Source organism: Xyrauchen texanus, chromosome 17, assembly GCF_025860055.1.
Source record: "Xyrauchen texanus isolate HMW12.3.18 chromosome 17, RBS_HiC_50CHRs, whole genome shotgun sequence".
Taxonomy (NCBI): Eukaryota; Metazoa; Chordata; class Actinopteri; order Cypriniformes; family Catostomidae; genus Xyrauchen; species Xyrauchen texanus.
In genome coordinates, this window is record NC_068292.1 from 18,119,812 (window position 1) to 18,137,338 (window position 17,527).

The window sequence follows — 17,527 nt, forward strand, 5'->3', positions numbered from 1 at the left end:
TCAAGAAAGAGAGCGAGTCAAGAAAAGAGAATCAGAGAAAAGTAGAAAGAAAATTAAAATGAGATAAAGAATGACAGTATACTAAAAGATAGACGTGCCTTCTGGCTGTAGATGAGGGCCACAGCTGTGTTTGGAGTGGTATTTTTAAACGCATCAATGCTGCTCCAATCCCCGCACCGTGACTGACCTATTTATAACCAGAGCCGGCCATTGTTCTATTTCTGTCACCTGTGGGCCACGCTCTTGTTGATTTACATGTAAATCAGCCCCTCCTCCTTTCAGCAACTAGCAACCTGACGGAAAAGTGAAGGAGAGGAACAGAAAAGAAGGCAGAAGGTACAACTCCTCAGCCAGAGAGAAGAACCAAGGCACCTAGGAGTAAAAAAAAACAAAAAAAACAGTTTGTGAGAGGGAGGTTGGAAAACAGTGAATCTGACACGTCGGAGAGAAAATAACAAGCAGTTTTGTCAGGACAAGAGGAAGGCAGAGCTCGGAGAGTGTGAGAGACTCTCCTGCTGATACTCAGAGCCACTTCGGCGTTGACTGGAGAAGAAGTGAACAGAAGAGACGAGGAGAGCAGAGGAGGAGTGAAGCTTTTAGTTTTAGTGAGGGAGAGCTCTGTCATTCCACGAGTGTCGCTTACAAAGAGGAGGCGGAGGAGGAGGAAGAGGCAGGGGCGAATGTTCCTGGTCTCTTGAGAAAGAGGGAGAGAGAGAGAAAGACAGATAGAGAGAGTGAGAGAGAAGAGGAGGGGACAAGCTGACAACAATACAGGAAGAGCAGGGCTGCCAGGCGATGTGTTGTTAACTGAAGTACTAATGCTCCAGACCATTTACGAGGCGGACTCTTGTTTCTCCACAGACGGTATCAGCAAACACCGGCTGCCTCTGACCCCTCACGACATGCACAACGTCAACAACTCAGGTGACTCTTCTTTAACTCTTTTCTGTTTTCCTTTGCTTTCTGTATCATTATAAGAAGGACCTCATCCTAAACTTGTGACAGCATCATCATGAGAGTTGTATTGGTTGCAGAGCACTCTGCTGTGTGAACTATTTGCTGTAGTTTGTGTTGTGGATGTCTCTGTTGTGAAAGTTTCAACGAGTTCTGTGGATGTCTATTAGTGGGTTTAACCTTAAATCACTAAACTAACAAAGGGTGGCTTGAGGTACTTGTAATTATCCTGTCACAGACGTCATTTCGGCAAGGCTGCCAACAGTAACTTAGCATAGGTTATGGACATAATGGACATAAAAACAGAACGAAGACAGTAGACTCTGGTGTGCACAGGATGTTATGGGTCTTTAGCCTTTAATTCAGGGAGAGGAAACTTCCTGACAGAAATATTTTGTCAACATGAAAGGCATGTTCCTTTTAATATTTGCCAAAGACAATGAAGCATTCTATTTTTTGACCTGACATTATGCTGAATGCTCGCAGCTGACATCAAGGAGAGAGAGGACGTGTTTGCTTTATTGTCTAAATTCTGAGCATGACTCACTTTTTTGCTTTGTACTGTTGTTTCTGACTTGCAGTTTGTGCCAGAAAGCTGCTGTAACAACCTCTGACTGGTTTAGCATTGCTAGAATGTGGTGTTCTGGGAAATCCATGACATGAATGTTCTTTTTTTTGCTCTGTCGGGGGTGAGGAGGGATGGAGGGGGAAAAGGAAGTGGATGTATAAAAAGAAGACAGTTGGGAGTCATTTCAGTTCTTGAAAGAAGGGTGGAGAAGATTGCTTCACCTTTGACTTTTCTCTCTTGCACTAAAATGCCTTATCATTGCTAAATCACAGCAGATTGTCTGCATAGATTTTAGCTGTGTTGCGACATAACTGAAAGTTTGCTGAACATTTTTTACTCTATCAGCACTCTTAAATTAGCAGACAAACACACACACAAAGCAACTACGTAAAGTATATGGCACAATGCAGCCTGTTCTCATGAAAATGACATGACTATTGCAACATTTTTGCAGAACAACTGTATATTACGTGGTTTCTTACATGTATCGCAGCACTTACGAGGTGAAATGCCGACTGTGTTGCGCAAAAAGCAAGTAAAATTTTCTCCCAAACAGATGAGGTTTTTAAGGTTATTGTTCTTTCAAATTTTAGATAAACGAACCCTACCTCCCTACCCTAAACCTAAACCAAACCGTTAGTGTCAAAATAAGCAAATTAGAGATTAAAAGCAGGTAAGATTTTTCAAGTTACTTCTCTATCGAGTTTTAAATCAACAAAATGTACCTCTCTAACCTTAACCTGAACCTAAACCTAGCTAATAAAAGCAAATGTGACAAGAATAAAGCAATTGCTGAAGCAATCATGCCATTTTGTGGTGATTATATGACACTTTTGGTTTATGTGTCGAATTGTGTGGATTAGGACTCATATCCCATTCCTCTGCTTCACAAGTGCAGCACTCTATAAGTTGATCCATCGTGCAGTTTGATTTCATTTAAAGGTGCATTCAGTATTTAGTATTTTTTTTTTATGCGTCTTCTTGGACTTACTGTGATACCTGGGCATGGATGCAGCATAATTTAAATGCAGAAGTTTTTGGTGACCATGAATGTAGTATTTGGCAGCCCCCATGAGGGGACCCTCTTCATGTAGATGTAAACGGCTTTTATAAGGTTGCTGAGATGACTGGAGTCTTCATCTCATGTTACTGGTTATGGATTTATTCATGTATATTTTTTTAAAATAGCAATTCATTTCATTATAAGTAAAAGTTTTAAAATAAGAGAAAAACGACTGAGTGCACCTATAAGCAAGCTTGTAAATGAAGTTGGTTTTGTAATTCAAGTGTTACAATGTATCACACAAGCCATGCACTATAATAAGAGTCTTTTGATGTCATAATCAAAATTTGAGATAGCATTGTGTGAAGGACAGGGTGAAAAGTAGATATTTATAAACTAATAATCTGACGTTTTACTTGTGATTTGTGTGAAAGGGAATAAAAGTAATTGTTGTTATAGTGCTCCTAGTGTTTATTTCACCAGGAAACTGCTGCGATACATACAATGAGCCACGTAAAAATAATTTAGCTAAAATTAAGGTATAATAACGTGGTTCTATGAGACCAGGTTGGCATAACGTAATCCTGCCCATCTAAATATAGTTCTAGCCCTCATTTGTACAGCCACTGCGCACAAAGATGGGAAAAAGACTGGGCTGTCTGTTTAAATAAGTATCAGCAGACTGGAGCAACCTGTTATAGGGCTATGTCCAACCATCCAGGGCAGTAGGATGGCCCATTCAGCACAGTATCTCAGGCAGTGATGCATGAATCTCCTTCGCCCTGATATCGAGTGATTCAGTTAATGTTCATCTGTCTAGTAAAAGCCCCATATAGGCTTGCATGGCATTATAGAGAAGTATGTGGTTAAACAACAGCCATCTGCGTGAGGAAGGCAGGCAGGCCTGTTGCTCGCTCTTTGGGTCAGCTATTCTTAGTATGTTATTTTCAGCTTATAGCATTAGCGTGCTAAGATTATCCACCGTGGCGCACTGCTATCACACCATTTCCACACACTCTTATTATAACCATACACTGGAACAGTTATTAACAGGGTTTTGTCATTTGCTGTCATATGATAAGTGGTCGGGTTTCACATCTGTTATTGTTAATGAGAGTGCACATATTAAACATATCTGTGTTTCTTCTTTCACGTTCAGTTTCTGCCGTTTTGCTTGACAGAAATAGCACTGCTGCAAAATTCAAGAATTGCATGAAGCATGAAGGATTCTGCTCATCTGAAATAGTTCTCACAACATTGACTGTGATCTTTTGAATGTGCTATGAACTGCAGTTAATGTGTTGTGTTAGCTGAGGCAAATAGGTCAGGTTAAGTATTTCTTAAGAGTGCAGATTTGAGCATGTTGTAATCTGTTGTAAAAACTGGTGTCACAACACTACCTGAGCTCAAGGAATCAGTTCTTTGAATCAAAGCTTTGTTGAAAAAATATGATCAGAGTCAAGCCAGACATAGTGGGAGCAATGCTGTTGTTTGAAGATGTGTATCATTGTGCTTTTGTGCAGTAATAGCCAGTGTTAAAGCTATTGAAGACAGTCTTCAAAAGAATATGAGGAGGCTACATTTTGTATTAAATGTGCAAAACGTATTGAATGAACAGGTGATAAATATAATCTCATTAGCCTTACCATTTTGAGCATAACATTTCTAAACTCAGCATCACAATACAAAAATGTCTGAGTTGTCTGGTCTGACAATATAATATAAATGCACAATGTCTCAGGTTTAAGGACATGCAAGGACTAATAAGGAGATATTTGTGATACACATGCTAAAAGTTTATGTTCACAGACTGAAAAAAACCCTATAAATAGGATTAACATCAAATAACTGATCAGTGGAGTTTGTGGTCCTTTCAGTTTGCTGTATTTGACATGATTTTAATAAAATAAATGATGGTTCTTGTAATTGTTGCTTTATTTTCTTGCCTTTCATGGAATGGCCCCAGGCTCTTTTATAATAAAAAATGAGCTTTAGATTCTGAATATGGAAGTTATGAGCAAACTAATAAAAAAATAATGTGATAAGAGATTATGTGTATGAAGTAGAGAAAATTGAACCCTTCGTTGAGCTGAAACTGACTGTGGACTATACTTTGGCAACAAAATAAGTGGAACGACTATCTGATTTTTAACATCAAGGCTATGAATCCACTTATGTATTAATGCTTGTAAAATATTTGCAATTTTCAAAGGTTAGATCTTCATATCAATCAATAATTTGTAAATGTTTACCGAGCCTTTTTTTGGTAACACTTTGCAATAAGGTTTGTTACATTAAAATGATTAAATGCATTAGGTGTCATGAACTAACAATGCATTTATTTATCATGTATTCATCTTGTTTAATTTTTATTTATAAATAGTATGCATTTTTAGTAGAGGTGCACCGATTGCAATTTTCTTGGCCGATTCCGATTTTTTACAAGTGTGACCTACCGATTTTTTCCGATTTTCTTATTAAGAACTATTATTGACCGCATATACAAACAAAATCTACCTTTCTTCAATGCTAAATTGTATTTTCGTAATAAAATTAATTAATAAACATTTCAATTTCCCCCAAACTGCTTTAAGTTTACAGGATCTTCTCTCACTTAAACAACTCTGAAAATAAAGTGCTCTGTGACTAGAAAGAGGTAGAAATAACAATTAACTGCAAATTAATTTCTTTATATAACAAAACAGATGTCATTTTCCACAATTTTTATAAATGGACCCTTTTCTCTTTATTATTCATCTAACAAAACAATTCCAAAGATTACAAGCCTATGAACAAAACTGACGTGTCCAATACGCTCAACATTGACATTAAGCTTACGTTAGATGTCCTAATATCAGTTGTAAAACTGATTGCTGCTTCGGGATCGGCTTGTAACCATGCCTGTCAACGCTCCCGGTTTTCCCAGGAGTCTCCCGTATTTCACACCCATCTCCCGCCCCCTCCCATTTTTTAATTTCTCCCGGGAAACTCCTGTAATTTATATGGCCCAAACCACGTTATATGAATAATCACATCAATATATTATTCCAAGTTGGTCCAGTTGCCAGATATTGTATGAAATGCATCCTACTCACACAATAGACACATCATACAAATTTCTAATAATTTGTGACCTCAACCTGGCAACCAAAACCCAGCTGCTCTGTTGATATCTGCGCAGGCAGTAGACGCGGGAAGTTGAATAAAGCATCGCTGGTAGATGGAAGGAGAAGACTCAGGTGGAAAAAATAAATAATATATATATACACACACACACACACACACACACACACGTAAATCTGGGTGATGGAGTTTTAAGTGTCTAAATTAGGTTTGTTGTCCCGAAAGTTATTGTGGTGGTTCCCCCACGGTTTACTTTAGCCTTACAATTATTACAAATTGCGAACTTTATGTATTCTTCACAGTGAAGATCTTCCACACCAATGACATGTTTACATGCAGCTGTGACGTTAATGCCTGCGCCGCTGGCAACAAAACGGACTGGCTTGGAAACGGAAAGACGCAAGGCTGGTCACCGGTCCGGGCCGAGCATGCGGAAAATCGGCTGATTCCGGTTCCTGGCCGGTCGATTGGTGCATCTCTAACTTTTAGTTCATATTATTCATAATGAGTTATCCATGTTAACTTTTAATGTAAAAATGTATAGCCTATTTATAAATTAACAGTAACCTACTGACAAATGCTGTAAAAGTACTGTTCATTGTTAGTTTATGTTTGTGTTAACTAATATTAATGTTTAAAACCTTATTATGTTTTTTTATGTTATTAAGTGTTACCATTAAAAAAACAAAAATTTTAAGTATTTTTTGTTTTGTTTTTAATTATTACAATTTCACACTGTTTTGAAGCAACACCCATAAAATCTATTGGCGATATTACAAAATGACTGGCTTTCTATCAATAAGTGTTAGTGTAATCTGGATTCCCCGTGTACTGTTTTTGTAGTGAGCAATAAACTGCCACTTAAAAATACAGCAGCGTTTCCTGCTTTAGACACGCCTGCAGCCCAGAATAACATCAGCTGTAATAAGCACTCAGTCACCGCAGCATATGCAGCCAAAAAAGCATCACTCTGATTTTGCTAAGAAACAACCAAGCCCCATTAAACAAAAAGATTAAGTGACAACATAAGTTAAAAAATAGAACTCAATTAAAATGTTAAAAGGCTAATTTAGGGCCAGCTGATTATTTTGCAGCTCTATATATCACGCACATTTTAAGTGACCTATAACCATAAATACATGTTTTATAGAAAAGGTTGCAAATCATTGGATGAGTCAGTGAAATTGTTTCCAATAAAGGCTTTGGTCATCTTTGTAATCAGAGATAATGAGAAGCATCAGTCTATGAGAGATGCATTGCTCGAGGGATTATGGGAAATGTAGTATAGCAGATGAGTCACCATATCCCCTGTGGCTGGCCCTGGAGAAGGGGAATCGTTTGGGCACAGGGGAGGATGCTTGTCAACCCTCGCTGCTATAAATAAAGCAGGTTGCCTTTAGTCATCTTGTGTTTACTGATTCGCAGTGCAAACTCTGCACAACAATTCTCTTCAGTTGAGGTTCTGATAAGTAAAATCACTCACTTTGCTAAGAAGGTGCATTCACTGTAAATTATTTTAATGGTGATATAAAATTAAGCACTGTGTGAATATTCCAATGATTTCATTACATTTTCACCATTAAGTTTCCTAAAGACTGTGTAATTAGACTAGTTTTAATAGCTACTCTTATTTAAATTTGGCAATGCAACCACTGCATTTACATGAATCAGACCAGTCTGACATATAAAAGTGAGTTAAAACGTTCTCCCAAACATATTGTTTTTAAGGTTAATGTTCTGTCGAGAATTAAATGAACAATACCTACCTCCCATTTAACCGATATTCTCATTAAAAGCAACTATGGAATGAAAAACACAATTGTTGAAGCAACCGTGTTGTTTTATAGCACTTGTACGACACTTTTGGCTTACATGTTAACTAGAATGCTCTTCTTCTGGACTTGTACCCCAGTCTTTTGTATTGCAAGTGCAATGCTCTACTAGTTGAGCTAGTGCTCAACTTGATCATACAAAGTAAATCAAGTAAATTATATAATGCAAACATTAAAATATATCACCTTTCACGTTATGCTCTAGTAAAAGTGTTTATTAAGGTAGGATTGCGAGGAAACAGGGTGAAAACTCTTTTACTCGTGATTTGTGAAAGGAAATAAAAGTAAAAGCGCCTGTGATACGTATTTTTTATGTAACAAGCCATGCAAAAATATTGGTATAGTAACGTGTTTCTCTGAGACCCGGTAGGAAAAATGGCTGATTGATTTAAATGTTGAGCAATTAGTCTAAATACAGTAAATACTGATGTACAGTATATCAAAAATCGCCAAATTAGCTATTTGGCACAGCCCTAATAAAACCTGCATAAATGGTGCATGAAATATAGTACATGGTGTTTGAGGTGGTGTTGTGTGGTAGGGGGTTAAGGGTGGGGGTGAGCAGCCCAATAGCTTACATAAATTTGTCAGGGTGCTCTTATTTGTTCCGAGTTAAAATTACCTGATGGCTGCACATGTTTGACAGTCTTTCACACATCTCCTATATTAAGAGTGTACTCAGAAATGCGGTTATATTTAGCCCCATTACTGCTGGTTTGAGATTCTCTTTTTGGCTCAACTGGCATTTGTAATACATCAACATCTCATCTTGGCGTCATTATGCACAATATCCTCAAGAAGGCTTGAGGCCAAAACATTAGTTGTGAGCTTGTATTTTCTCATAATGTGATTTAGTGCTGCTGTCAGGTGAAGCAAAAATGGACTGCATCCCACTACGTTCTCAACAAGTGTCGCGCTAACGTAATTAAAAGAGAGTGACAGGACTGACAAAACCAGTCATTGAGGTCAGTCTCACTATCCAAACCACCTGCTTGAGTAGAAAGCCTTGATGAGTAGAAAGGTGTGAATGGCTTCACCTGAGGTTTCTTTGCAGAGACCTCAGTTGATTTGTTGGATGAAAGTATATCTTTTTAATAACGGCAGTGGGGAAGGCTAGCAGGAAAACATAAGATAAATGAGATATTACAGTGGCAAATGCTCCAAGCCAGCAGGTGTTTCTGAGGCTATTTTTAGCTCCATTAGGGCAGAGAGACAAAGCCTATGACTCATTGTTGAAGTTCATTGGCTGACTCTATGAGTCCTGTAGGAACACATGCTGCTCTTTGTAAAGTGGTGACTCAAGTCAGAATTAATATTCCCCCCATTATGCCGGGATGTTTAGGGTCATCTATTTGCCTAACCACAGAGAGCTGCTGCTGTCACTTCAAACCCGGCTCCCTTCCAAGAAGAGTCATCATGAAAAAAAAAAAGGTGAAATCTTGCTAAACACCCAGAAGTTGGCTTCAACTGATTGCTTCAAACTCAACTAGAGCTGACAGGCATAGCTGGCATCTGTGAGTGCCAATAGAAAGAGTGTGTTTGCATCTGGATGTGTGTGTATGTTTCAGACTTATATAAGGGATGATATAACATCCATGGGTGCTCTCAGTGAGGAGACACCACACAGCGCAGCTCAATATCTGCAGGAAAAGGAGTCATTATGATGTCACCGGCGTTGCCATGGCAGCCAGTTTGGGTGGTGGATTGAGTGTGGGTTTTGTCGTAGCCTAAGATTGCACCACTTGCTTTTATGCTGCTATTTTTAATCATCAGTTGCGCATGGAGCCATTTTTGATGATAGTGAAGGACATAATGTTCAACCAAACAAGCGCAGAAATGCTTCACAATTAAAGTGTGAATTGCTGCGTGTGCTACTCTAAGTGCCTCGCTATGGCAACTCATTATGGGAATTTTGTGGGCTTAAGAGATATAGATAGGGTTTATGGTTTAAAGGCTTTGCCTCAGTGTAAGCATTGAACAGGTTGTGTCATTTTGTCTGTCCATCTACAATATGTATCTAATCAAGACAATTTAATGACAAAAAGATTAGTAAGATTTGTGAAAGTGTTATAACATTTGAAAGCGTTTTTTGCATTTGCACAGAAAGTTTTGTAAAGGTGTAAATCAAGTTGCAAGAGTAAGGAAAATAGATTCACAGTATTTTTATGGTTTGTGCGATGTATATTGTTAACAATTCATGTTAACAATTATCTGATTATTTCTGGAAAATATTTTTGCCACAAACACAAGTCATTTACACTTTTGCAATAGTTTGTTTTTATACATACAGACTGAATCTAGGTAGTTAATACATTTTGCTGTTCATGAAACTCTTTCTTTGCTTGCATATTGCTTGGCCAAATTTAGGCACAAAAGCAGTGTCAAATACACTTATACAAATCATTAACATTTTGTGAATCTTTTTTTCTTACGCTTGCAAATTGAATTACACCTTTACAAAATGTTCTGTGTGCATGCAAAAAAAAAAAAACTTTGCAATTCGATTTACACTCACAAATCTTACTCTGCGCTTGCTAATATTTTAAGCACCAATTTACCTTCATATTATCTTTCTAAAATCAGGGCAGCATTATAATAATCTGTTCAGACTCTTCCACAAAAGACTTCAATATCTGAAAACCATAGCAAAGCATTTAGCTAACTCATCTATTATCTTAACTAAAAGGTTAACACATTTGACTCAATCATGTTTCCAGGCATTTGCTTACTCAGTACAATCAACGTGGAGATTTACATCATCCTCAATTGTGCAACAAGCACTGTGTGACTTTTTCTAAACCTGAAATATAATATTAATTGGACCGGGATTATATCTTGTGCAGTTGCTCTGTATGCAGTTTCAAGTGGATACAATGACTGTTAAGCTTGTATATTTACATTTTTCAGCCACAACCCTGCCTTTATCTCATGCAAACAATGACACTTTCCAAAGCCCATCTCTCAGTAATTGCCAATCGCCATGCATGCAGACGTGTAGCGGTGTCAAAGCCTGTTATGAGGAACATATCCACTCGTCCCTTTTGTGATGGACTATCATCCAGGCTTGCATTTGATTTTCATAGTCTGCTTGATTATATAAAGTGCTTCTGGCCTTGGGGATGTCATCTGCTTTTGTACCCAGTATTTTACTTGTAATAAGGCACAGCTTGAAGAATACAGCAGCAATTTTCCAAACGGTGAAGGTGTGATGAGGGAGGATGATGGCGGAATAAGAGGCAGGAACACAAACATCACATCTATCTGGAAAAACAGACTGCGGTACTGCAGTCTCCATACAGACCAGACGGGTCAGTTTAACCCACTGGCTAGCAAAAACCTTCGCAATTGCATATGAAATAGAGGACTTGCAGAGAGTTTAATGTATATATCAGACAAACACAGAGGCTCCTATGGTGCCATACTGAGACAGAAACTTTTGATGACTTTGAGATGTAGTTAGGGAGAGGTGGGATCAGTGCAGCAGGGTATGTAGAAAGAAATTAGGACACTTTTTTTCCTGTGCTTTGCTCTTGGAAACAAGTCCTTTAATCTATATGTAGTTTTGCCATTTTAATGGAATCGTGTCTGTACAAGGACTACAACATTTAACAATGATTCTCAAACGATGAGGACAACGGGGAAAATAATAACAATAAATGCAAGTAATGAAATGCAGCTAACCATATAATCATGCATAGTTACAGGAATATTCTTGGTTCAATACAAGTTAAGCTCAATGGACAGCATTTGCATAATATTGATTACCTCCATTTCTTTAAAAATAGCAAAAATGTGGGTTACAGTGAGGCAATTACAATGGAAGTGAATGGGGCCAATTAGTTAACATACAAATACACACTGTTTCAAAAGTATAGCCACAAGACATAAACAATACATTTTTTAACATGATTTTGTGTGGTAAAATCTCTTACTAACCTTTTCTGTGTAAAGTTATAGCCAGTTCCGTTGCCATGATGATGTAATACTGTAAACTGTAAACCATAAATTAACATAAAAGCGATTATTTAAACATCTTTATGGCTTAACAGAGGAATTAATGTAAATGCTTTTATAAAATTATAAGCTTCACAAACCCCATTCATTTCCATTGTAAGTGCCTCACTCTAACCTCAGTTTTTGCTTCTTCTTTTTAAAGAAGAGGGATCAGGTGAAATGATTTTTTTGTGGTAATCAACATTATACCACAGATGCTGTTGAATTAGATTAACTTGTATTGAACCCAGAATATTCCTTTACTTATAAACTTTTATGTGGTAGGAAAAAACTACTTCCTTTATCTTTTGTTGTTGAGTGAACATTTGAAATTGAAACTTTATATTTTGGGGCAAATTCATCACTTGGCAGTGTGGCTAATATACTAATACAATATTCGTCCCAATGTTTGTTCCATGTGTTATGCTGGTAAATCACGCTTATGCTGTTGTTTATGCTTTTACCAAAATGTCAATTCTCATATTTACCCTGTCTCATGTAATAATTTTCCATATTGTTGGGCCTATATAGTTCATGGCAATATTTCATATTTGATTTTAAAGATATTTTTGTTACCTTTGTAAGCTAAACACTTTTGGTAGTATTTGGTCACACCACTAGCTTCTCAGTGCAAAATCTAGCGCATATAGCAAAACCAGTAAAGAACCACAGGTTTAGGCCATGGTTATTTTGCAATGAGACTAAAGATGTTACCATGGATATGCATATATGATCATACAAATATCTGTAAATGATTAAAAATTATACACCTTGAAAAACATAATGAAGACTTTCATACCATATCTTTGTATTCTTACTCCCTTGTTACTTAGTGGACATTAAGCCAGAGGTTCCCTTGGCTCTTGATTCAGGCTCTCCATTAGACCTGCGTACGGACATTAGGATGCAGGGCTCCACTGCAGACCCCAGTATGTGGGAAAGACAGCTTCAACAAGAGCTGCTCCTCATTCAGAAACAGCAGCAAATTCAGAAACAGCTGCTCATCAATGAGTTCCAGAAACAGCATGAGAACCTGGTCCGCCAGCACCAGGCCCAGATACAGGAGCACCTAAAGGTAATGATTATAAAGACTATATAGACTAAAATAGGCCACTTCACCACATGAGTTAAAAATATATTTTTGTTAAGAAAATGCATTATATATAATAATAATAATAATAAATAAATAAATATATATATATATATATATATATATATATATATATATATATATATATATATATATATATATATATATATTTAACATACAGTCAAACTAGATTGTTTTATCTTTCATAACCTAGACAGCATTTTTTTAAGCATTCAAGCATTCGTTTAAAACAATTCTGCATTTTACGATTTGTGAACCTATTTATTATGGTGAGGCAGCTAAATTATTATTTTTTTTGAGAGAGACAGCCAATATAAATGATTGCAATGTTCATTAGTTGACTATGATGTGTAATAAGACAGTAATAACACTGTTATTAAATGTGTAATACACACCTATCTCACAGCTCCAGCAGGAACTGCAGGCAATGATGCAACATCAGGAGCAGCTGGAGAAAGAGAGGAAACTAGAGCTACAGAGTCAGGAAAGAGAACTGGAGAGACATCGACGTGAACAACAAGTGCTGGTCCTCCGCAACCGAGAGCGGAGCAGAGAGAGTAAGAGCTCGTCATCACTCTCACCCACACAACACTCAAACACTCAACAACATGTTTCTAATGTCATATAAAATGTCATCAGCCAAACAGCACATTTATATGACGTCTGCTTCTTCATTTAAGAACAAAACAGAATGAAACTGACCAACATTGAGGTGGTGTTGCCTAGTGGTAAAAAATTTGGGCTGGTAATCAAAGGGTTGTAATTTAAGTGTCCATGAACTATGACTGTTTTGCTTTTGAGCAAGACATGCATCTTCAGGTTGCACCATGGAGACGGTCTCTGTGATAAATGTTGAGCTAAATGGCTAATTGGAAATTATTTATTTAAATAAATAAACAAACAATAAATGGAAAAATGCAATAAATTAAAAAGTAATAAAATACGTCAGGGTAACAATTCTAGTAAATAAATGAAAAAGAATGAAAAAGAAATATAAAACAAGAACATTCAAAATGATGCCCAGTTAGGGAAAAGGAACATGCCCAGGGGCCGGTTGCATAAACATAGCCATTAACTTAAGACTGCATCTAACAATTAGTTTGACTAGCTAAAGATACCATAGAAAGCCTGTTGCATAAAACAAGCTCACAGTTGTCTTTAGTAAAGACAGTCTAATTTGAATTGCATTGTGGGAAAAATAAGAACAGCTTAAAAAAAATGGCCGACAGTGGACTCTCAATACATTTTTTATTCACTGAGAATATTTGTTTATTAGAGGACTACAATGCTATTAATCAAACAACATTAATGAGGAAATGAGAAAAATACTCCCTACTTTTGGCTGAATAACTTCAGTAGCTATAGAAGTATTAATGTAATAAAAAACAGTGACATTTGTAATAATAATATTTCAAAAACGAAAGTAGAGATGATAAAATAATTAATAATAATTCTTAGCCTTTATAAATATAGAAAAGTATCAGCATTTGCAGAGCAATACTTCAGCAGAACATTCCACCAGTCACCAGTGATTTAACCCAAATAATTAAAAACACAACATTTTGTTACCATTTTTGAAGTCAAAGTCTTCAACCAAGGGCCGGTTGCATAAAACTGTTTTAGACTAGTCTACTGTCTATAACTGTCAGCTGAGCCAGTGGGGGCTGAAAGGGGCTTGAGTTGAGACTTGGTTGAAGACTTTGACTATGTTTATGCAACCGGCCCCAAGTCTCAACTCAAGCCCCTTTCAGCCCCCACTGGCTCAGCTGACAGCTATTTTCAATGGCAAAATGGAATGTAAACAAAAGTTAGCCTGAGGTGTGCTGTCTTACATTTTGGTCTTTAAGTTTTTATGCAACTGACTGAAAAAATTAAGACCAACATTTTAGACGACTAACTAGTCTAATAAAACAGTTTTATTCAACCGGCCCCAGGTCACACACCCCAAAATCAAGAAATAACATTATGCTGCAGAAAGCTAATTAAGCATTTTTAAGGACCATTAAGATTATTATTTTGTGCATTGGTGTCAAAGATGACAGTTAGGGTTGAAACTTCCGGTTAAGCATAAACAATCATTAAGTTATATACTAACGCAGCATTAAAAATGACAGAAACGATCACAGAATTATATCGAGGCAATCTTGTTCTCATTCAACTATCTGTTTATGATTATGTGTTTGAGGATGATTGCCAAATATCACATATATAGAAGCATTTTAATCATTTTGTTGAGTCTTTATCCATCGATGGAAGAACCTGAGCAGACTAACCTGAAAAGCTACACAGCTTATTAACACCTTCACAGCTGTAAAAGTTGGACATGTTTTGAGAACTGTAGATAATTATGTTCATTTAAAGCATATATTGAGTCTAGTCAGAACCTGAATGTTTGTTGTGCCGAGATTATATACTTACTGCAGATACAGGGGAGGTCCAGACAGCAGGATGCTCGTGTATTACAGGACTCAGGCGATGATACTGTCATGCTGCCATTTTTCGGATAAAATACAAAAAAAGATGAATGTGTAGTAAGATCAATCTAGCTTTATATCTAAATGTTATAACCTACATTAAATGTTTTAGTGTTGACTGAACAACTGATCCTGCTGATAGATTGAATTTATTGTTCTTGTGTATGAAATAACAATGTCTTAGCAGCCACACAAATAAACTGTACAGTACAAAAAGGACTGCATGCAATACAAATAAGCATATTTATTTAGACATACAATATAAACATTGTACACAAAATGTTTATGATCTCTGTAAAGCAACTATAAAACAGTATATATTATTAAAAGTACTAGCTGTACAAATACATTTCATTGATACTGAATTATTAACCACACTGTTTTCCAAATCACCTCTTCCCATTAGGGGAAGACAAGAATACACTTCCCATTAAGGGAAGACAAGAATATTCTGCAAAGACACACAAAAGAAAGTGAATTGTTGGCAGGAAATAATACAATTAATTTCAAACATGATAAAACATCTAAATAATATTCATGACTCATCTAATAATAATAATGGTCTTTCACTGTAGAATTTATCCATTTAGCATCACAGCATGAAAACAATTGAAACCATCGTCACTACTCACAGACAGTTCAGGAAAAACACGGTTCCTTTTTATACTCAGTAATAATGCCATTTCAAAACATGTAAAGCTTTCACAAAGGCCAATGCTGAATATAAACAGGGGTGGAAAGAGTACTGAAAAATCATACTCAAGTAGAAATTCTTTTACTTCCCAAAACATTTAGTGAGAGTAGAGTAAAAGTAGCTGTCCTAAAAAAGTACTCAAGAGTAAAAGAGTAGCTCATTTAAAAGTACTCATGAGTAGTGAATATTGAGTACAGAGTTGCAAAACCTATGGCCCATTATAATGAACACTTTATGCCCACTATGCCAAATACATCACTTATCTATGATAAACACTATATGAATATGATTCCAAAAAATGAGACATGATAACAGAAATCAAAATGTTAAAAAGTTATTTTCAATACACTGAACACCATTTTAAATCTTAATGTATAAAACAATTATATTAAAATCAGTTTACGTGTAGTGTTTAAATTTGACAATGCAGACAGAGCTTTATTGTTGTGCATAAAACATGTTCAAGACAAAGCAAGGAATGTAAAAAAAATGCTAAGCAATCAGGATCGCTTGTCACGTCATGTCCTGCACTATAGAGAGGGTAGAGCAGGCACGGAAAAAGTTGTTTGGTACAGGGGCTACATCATGCTTAAAAAGGAATAATTCACCCAAAAATGAAAATTCTCTCATCATTTACTCACCCTCATGCCATTCCAGATGTGTATGACTTTCTTCTACAAATTAAAATTTTTAGAAGAATATCTCAGCTCTTTTGATCCATACAATGAAAGTGAATCAGTGCTAAAATATTGAAGCTCCACAAATCACATGAATCAGCATAAAAGTAGCCTAATCCATGTAACTCCAGTGGTTTAATCCAAGTCTTCAGAAGAGATATGATAGATGTTGTGAGAAACAGATCAATATTTAATTCCTATTTTACTATTAATTCTCCTCCCTGCTCAGTCAATCTCCACTTTAACTTTCACTTTCTTCTTATGTATTTGGTGATTTACATTCTTCATTCATATCGCCACCTACTGGGCAGAGAGAAGAATTTATAGCAATATTGACCTGTTTTTTTTACCCACACCTGTCATATCAATTCTGAAGTCGTGGATTAAACCACTACAGTTGAATGTATTACGTTTATGCTACTTTTATGTGCATAGGCAACATTTTGGCACCCCTTCACTTACATTGAATAGACCTACAGAGCTGAAATATTCTTCTAAAAATCTTACTTTGTGTTCTGAATAAACAAAGTCATAGACAGATGGCATGAGGGTGAGTAAAGGATGAGAGCGTTTTCATTTTTGTGTGAGTTGTTTATTTATGTAGCACTTGGAGGGCCACATTGTCCTCCTTTTGAGATACAATGTTCCACATTGATTTAGTTCTTGTATCTTTTAAGCCCAGAAATAGTTGTGTTCTCATTCTAATGCATGATGCACAATTTTATGAAGTTTGTGACTGGTGGAATGTTCTGCTGAAGTATTGCTCTGCAAATGTTGATACCTTTCTATATTTACAGTGAGGAAAATAAGTATTTGAACACCCTGCTATTTTGCAAGTTCTCCCACTTAGAAATCATGGAGGGGTCTGAAATTGTCATCGTAGGTGCATGTCCACTGTGAGAGACATAATCTAAAAAAAAAAATCCAGAAATCACAATGTATGATTTTTTAACTATTTATTTGGATGATACAGCTGCAAATAAGTATTTGAACACCTGAGAAAATCAATGTTAATATTTGGTACAGTAGCCTTTGTTTGCAATTACAGAGGTCAAACGTTTCCTGTAGCTTTCACCAGGTTTGCACACACTGCAGGAG

General features: G+C 36.5%; 1 protein-coding gene across 1 annotated transcript in view; it reads left to right on the forward strand.

The window, feature by feature from the left end:
- The first annotated feature begins 304 nt into the window (after positions 1-304).
- Positions 305-17,527, forward strand: part of LOC127657605 (histone deacetylase 9-B-like) — a 35,366-nt gene continuing 18,143 nt past the window's right edge. Inside the window, exons 1-3 of the mRNA XM_052146469.1 lie at positions 305-924; positions 12,307-12,548; positions 12,991-13,141. Coding sequence (XP_052002429.1) covers positions 819-924; positions 12,307-12,548; positions 12,991-13,141 — 499 coding nt within the window. The 5' untranslated portion in view covers positions 305-818. The remainder of the gene's footprint in view (positions 925-12,306; positions 12,549-12,990; positions 13,142-17,527) is intronic.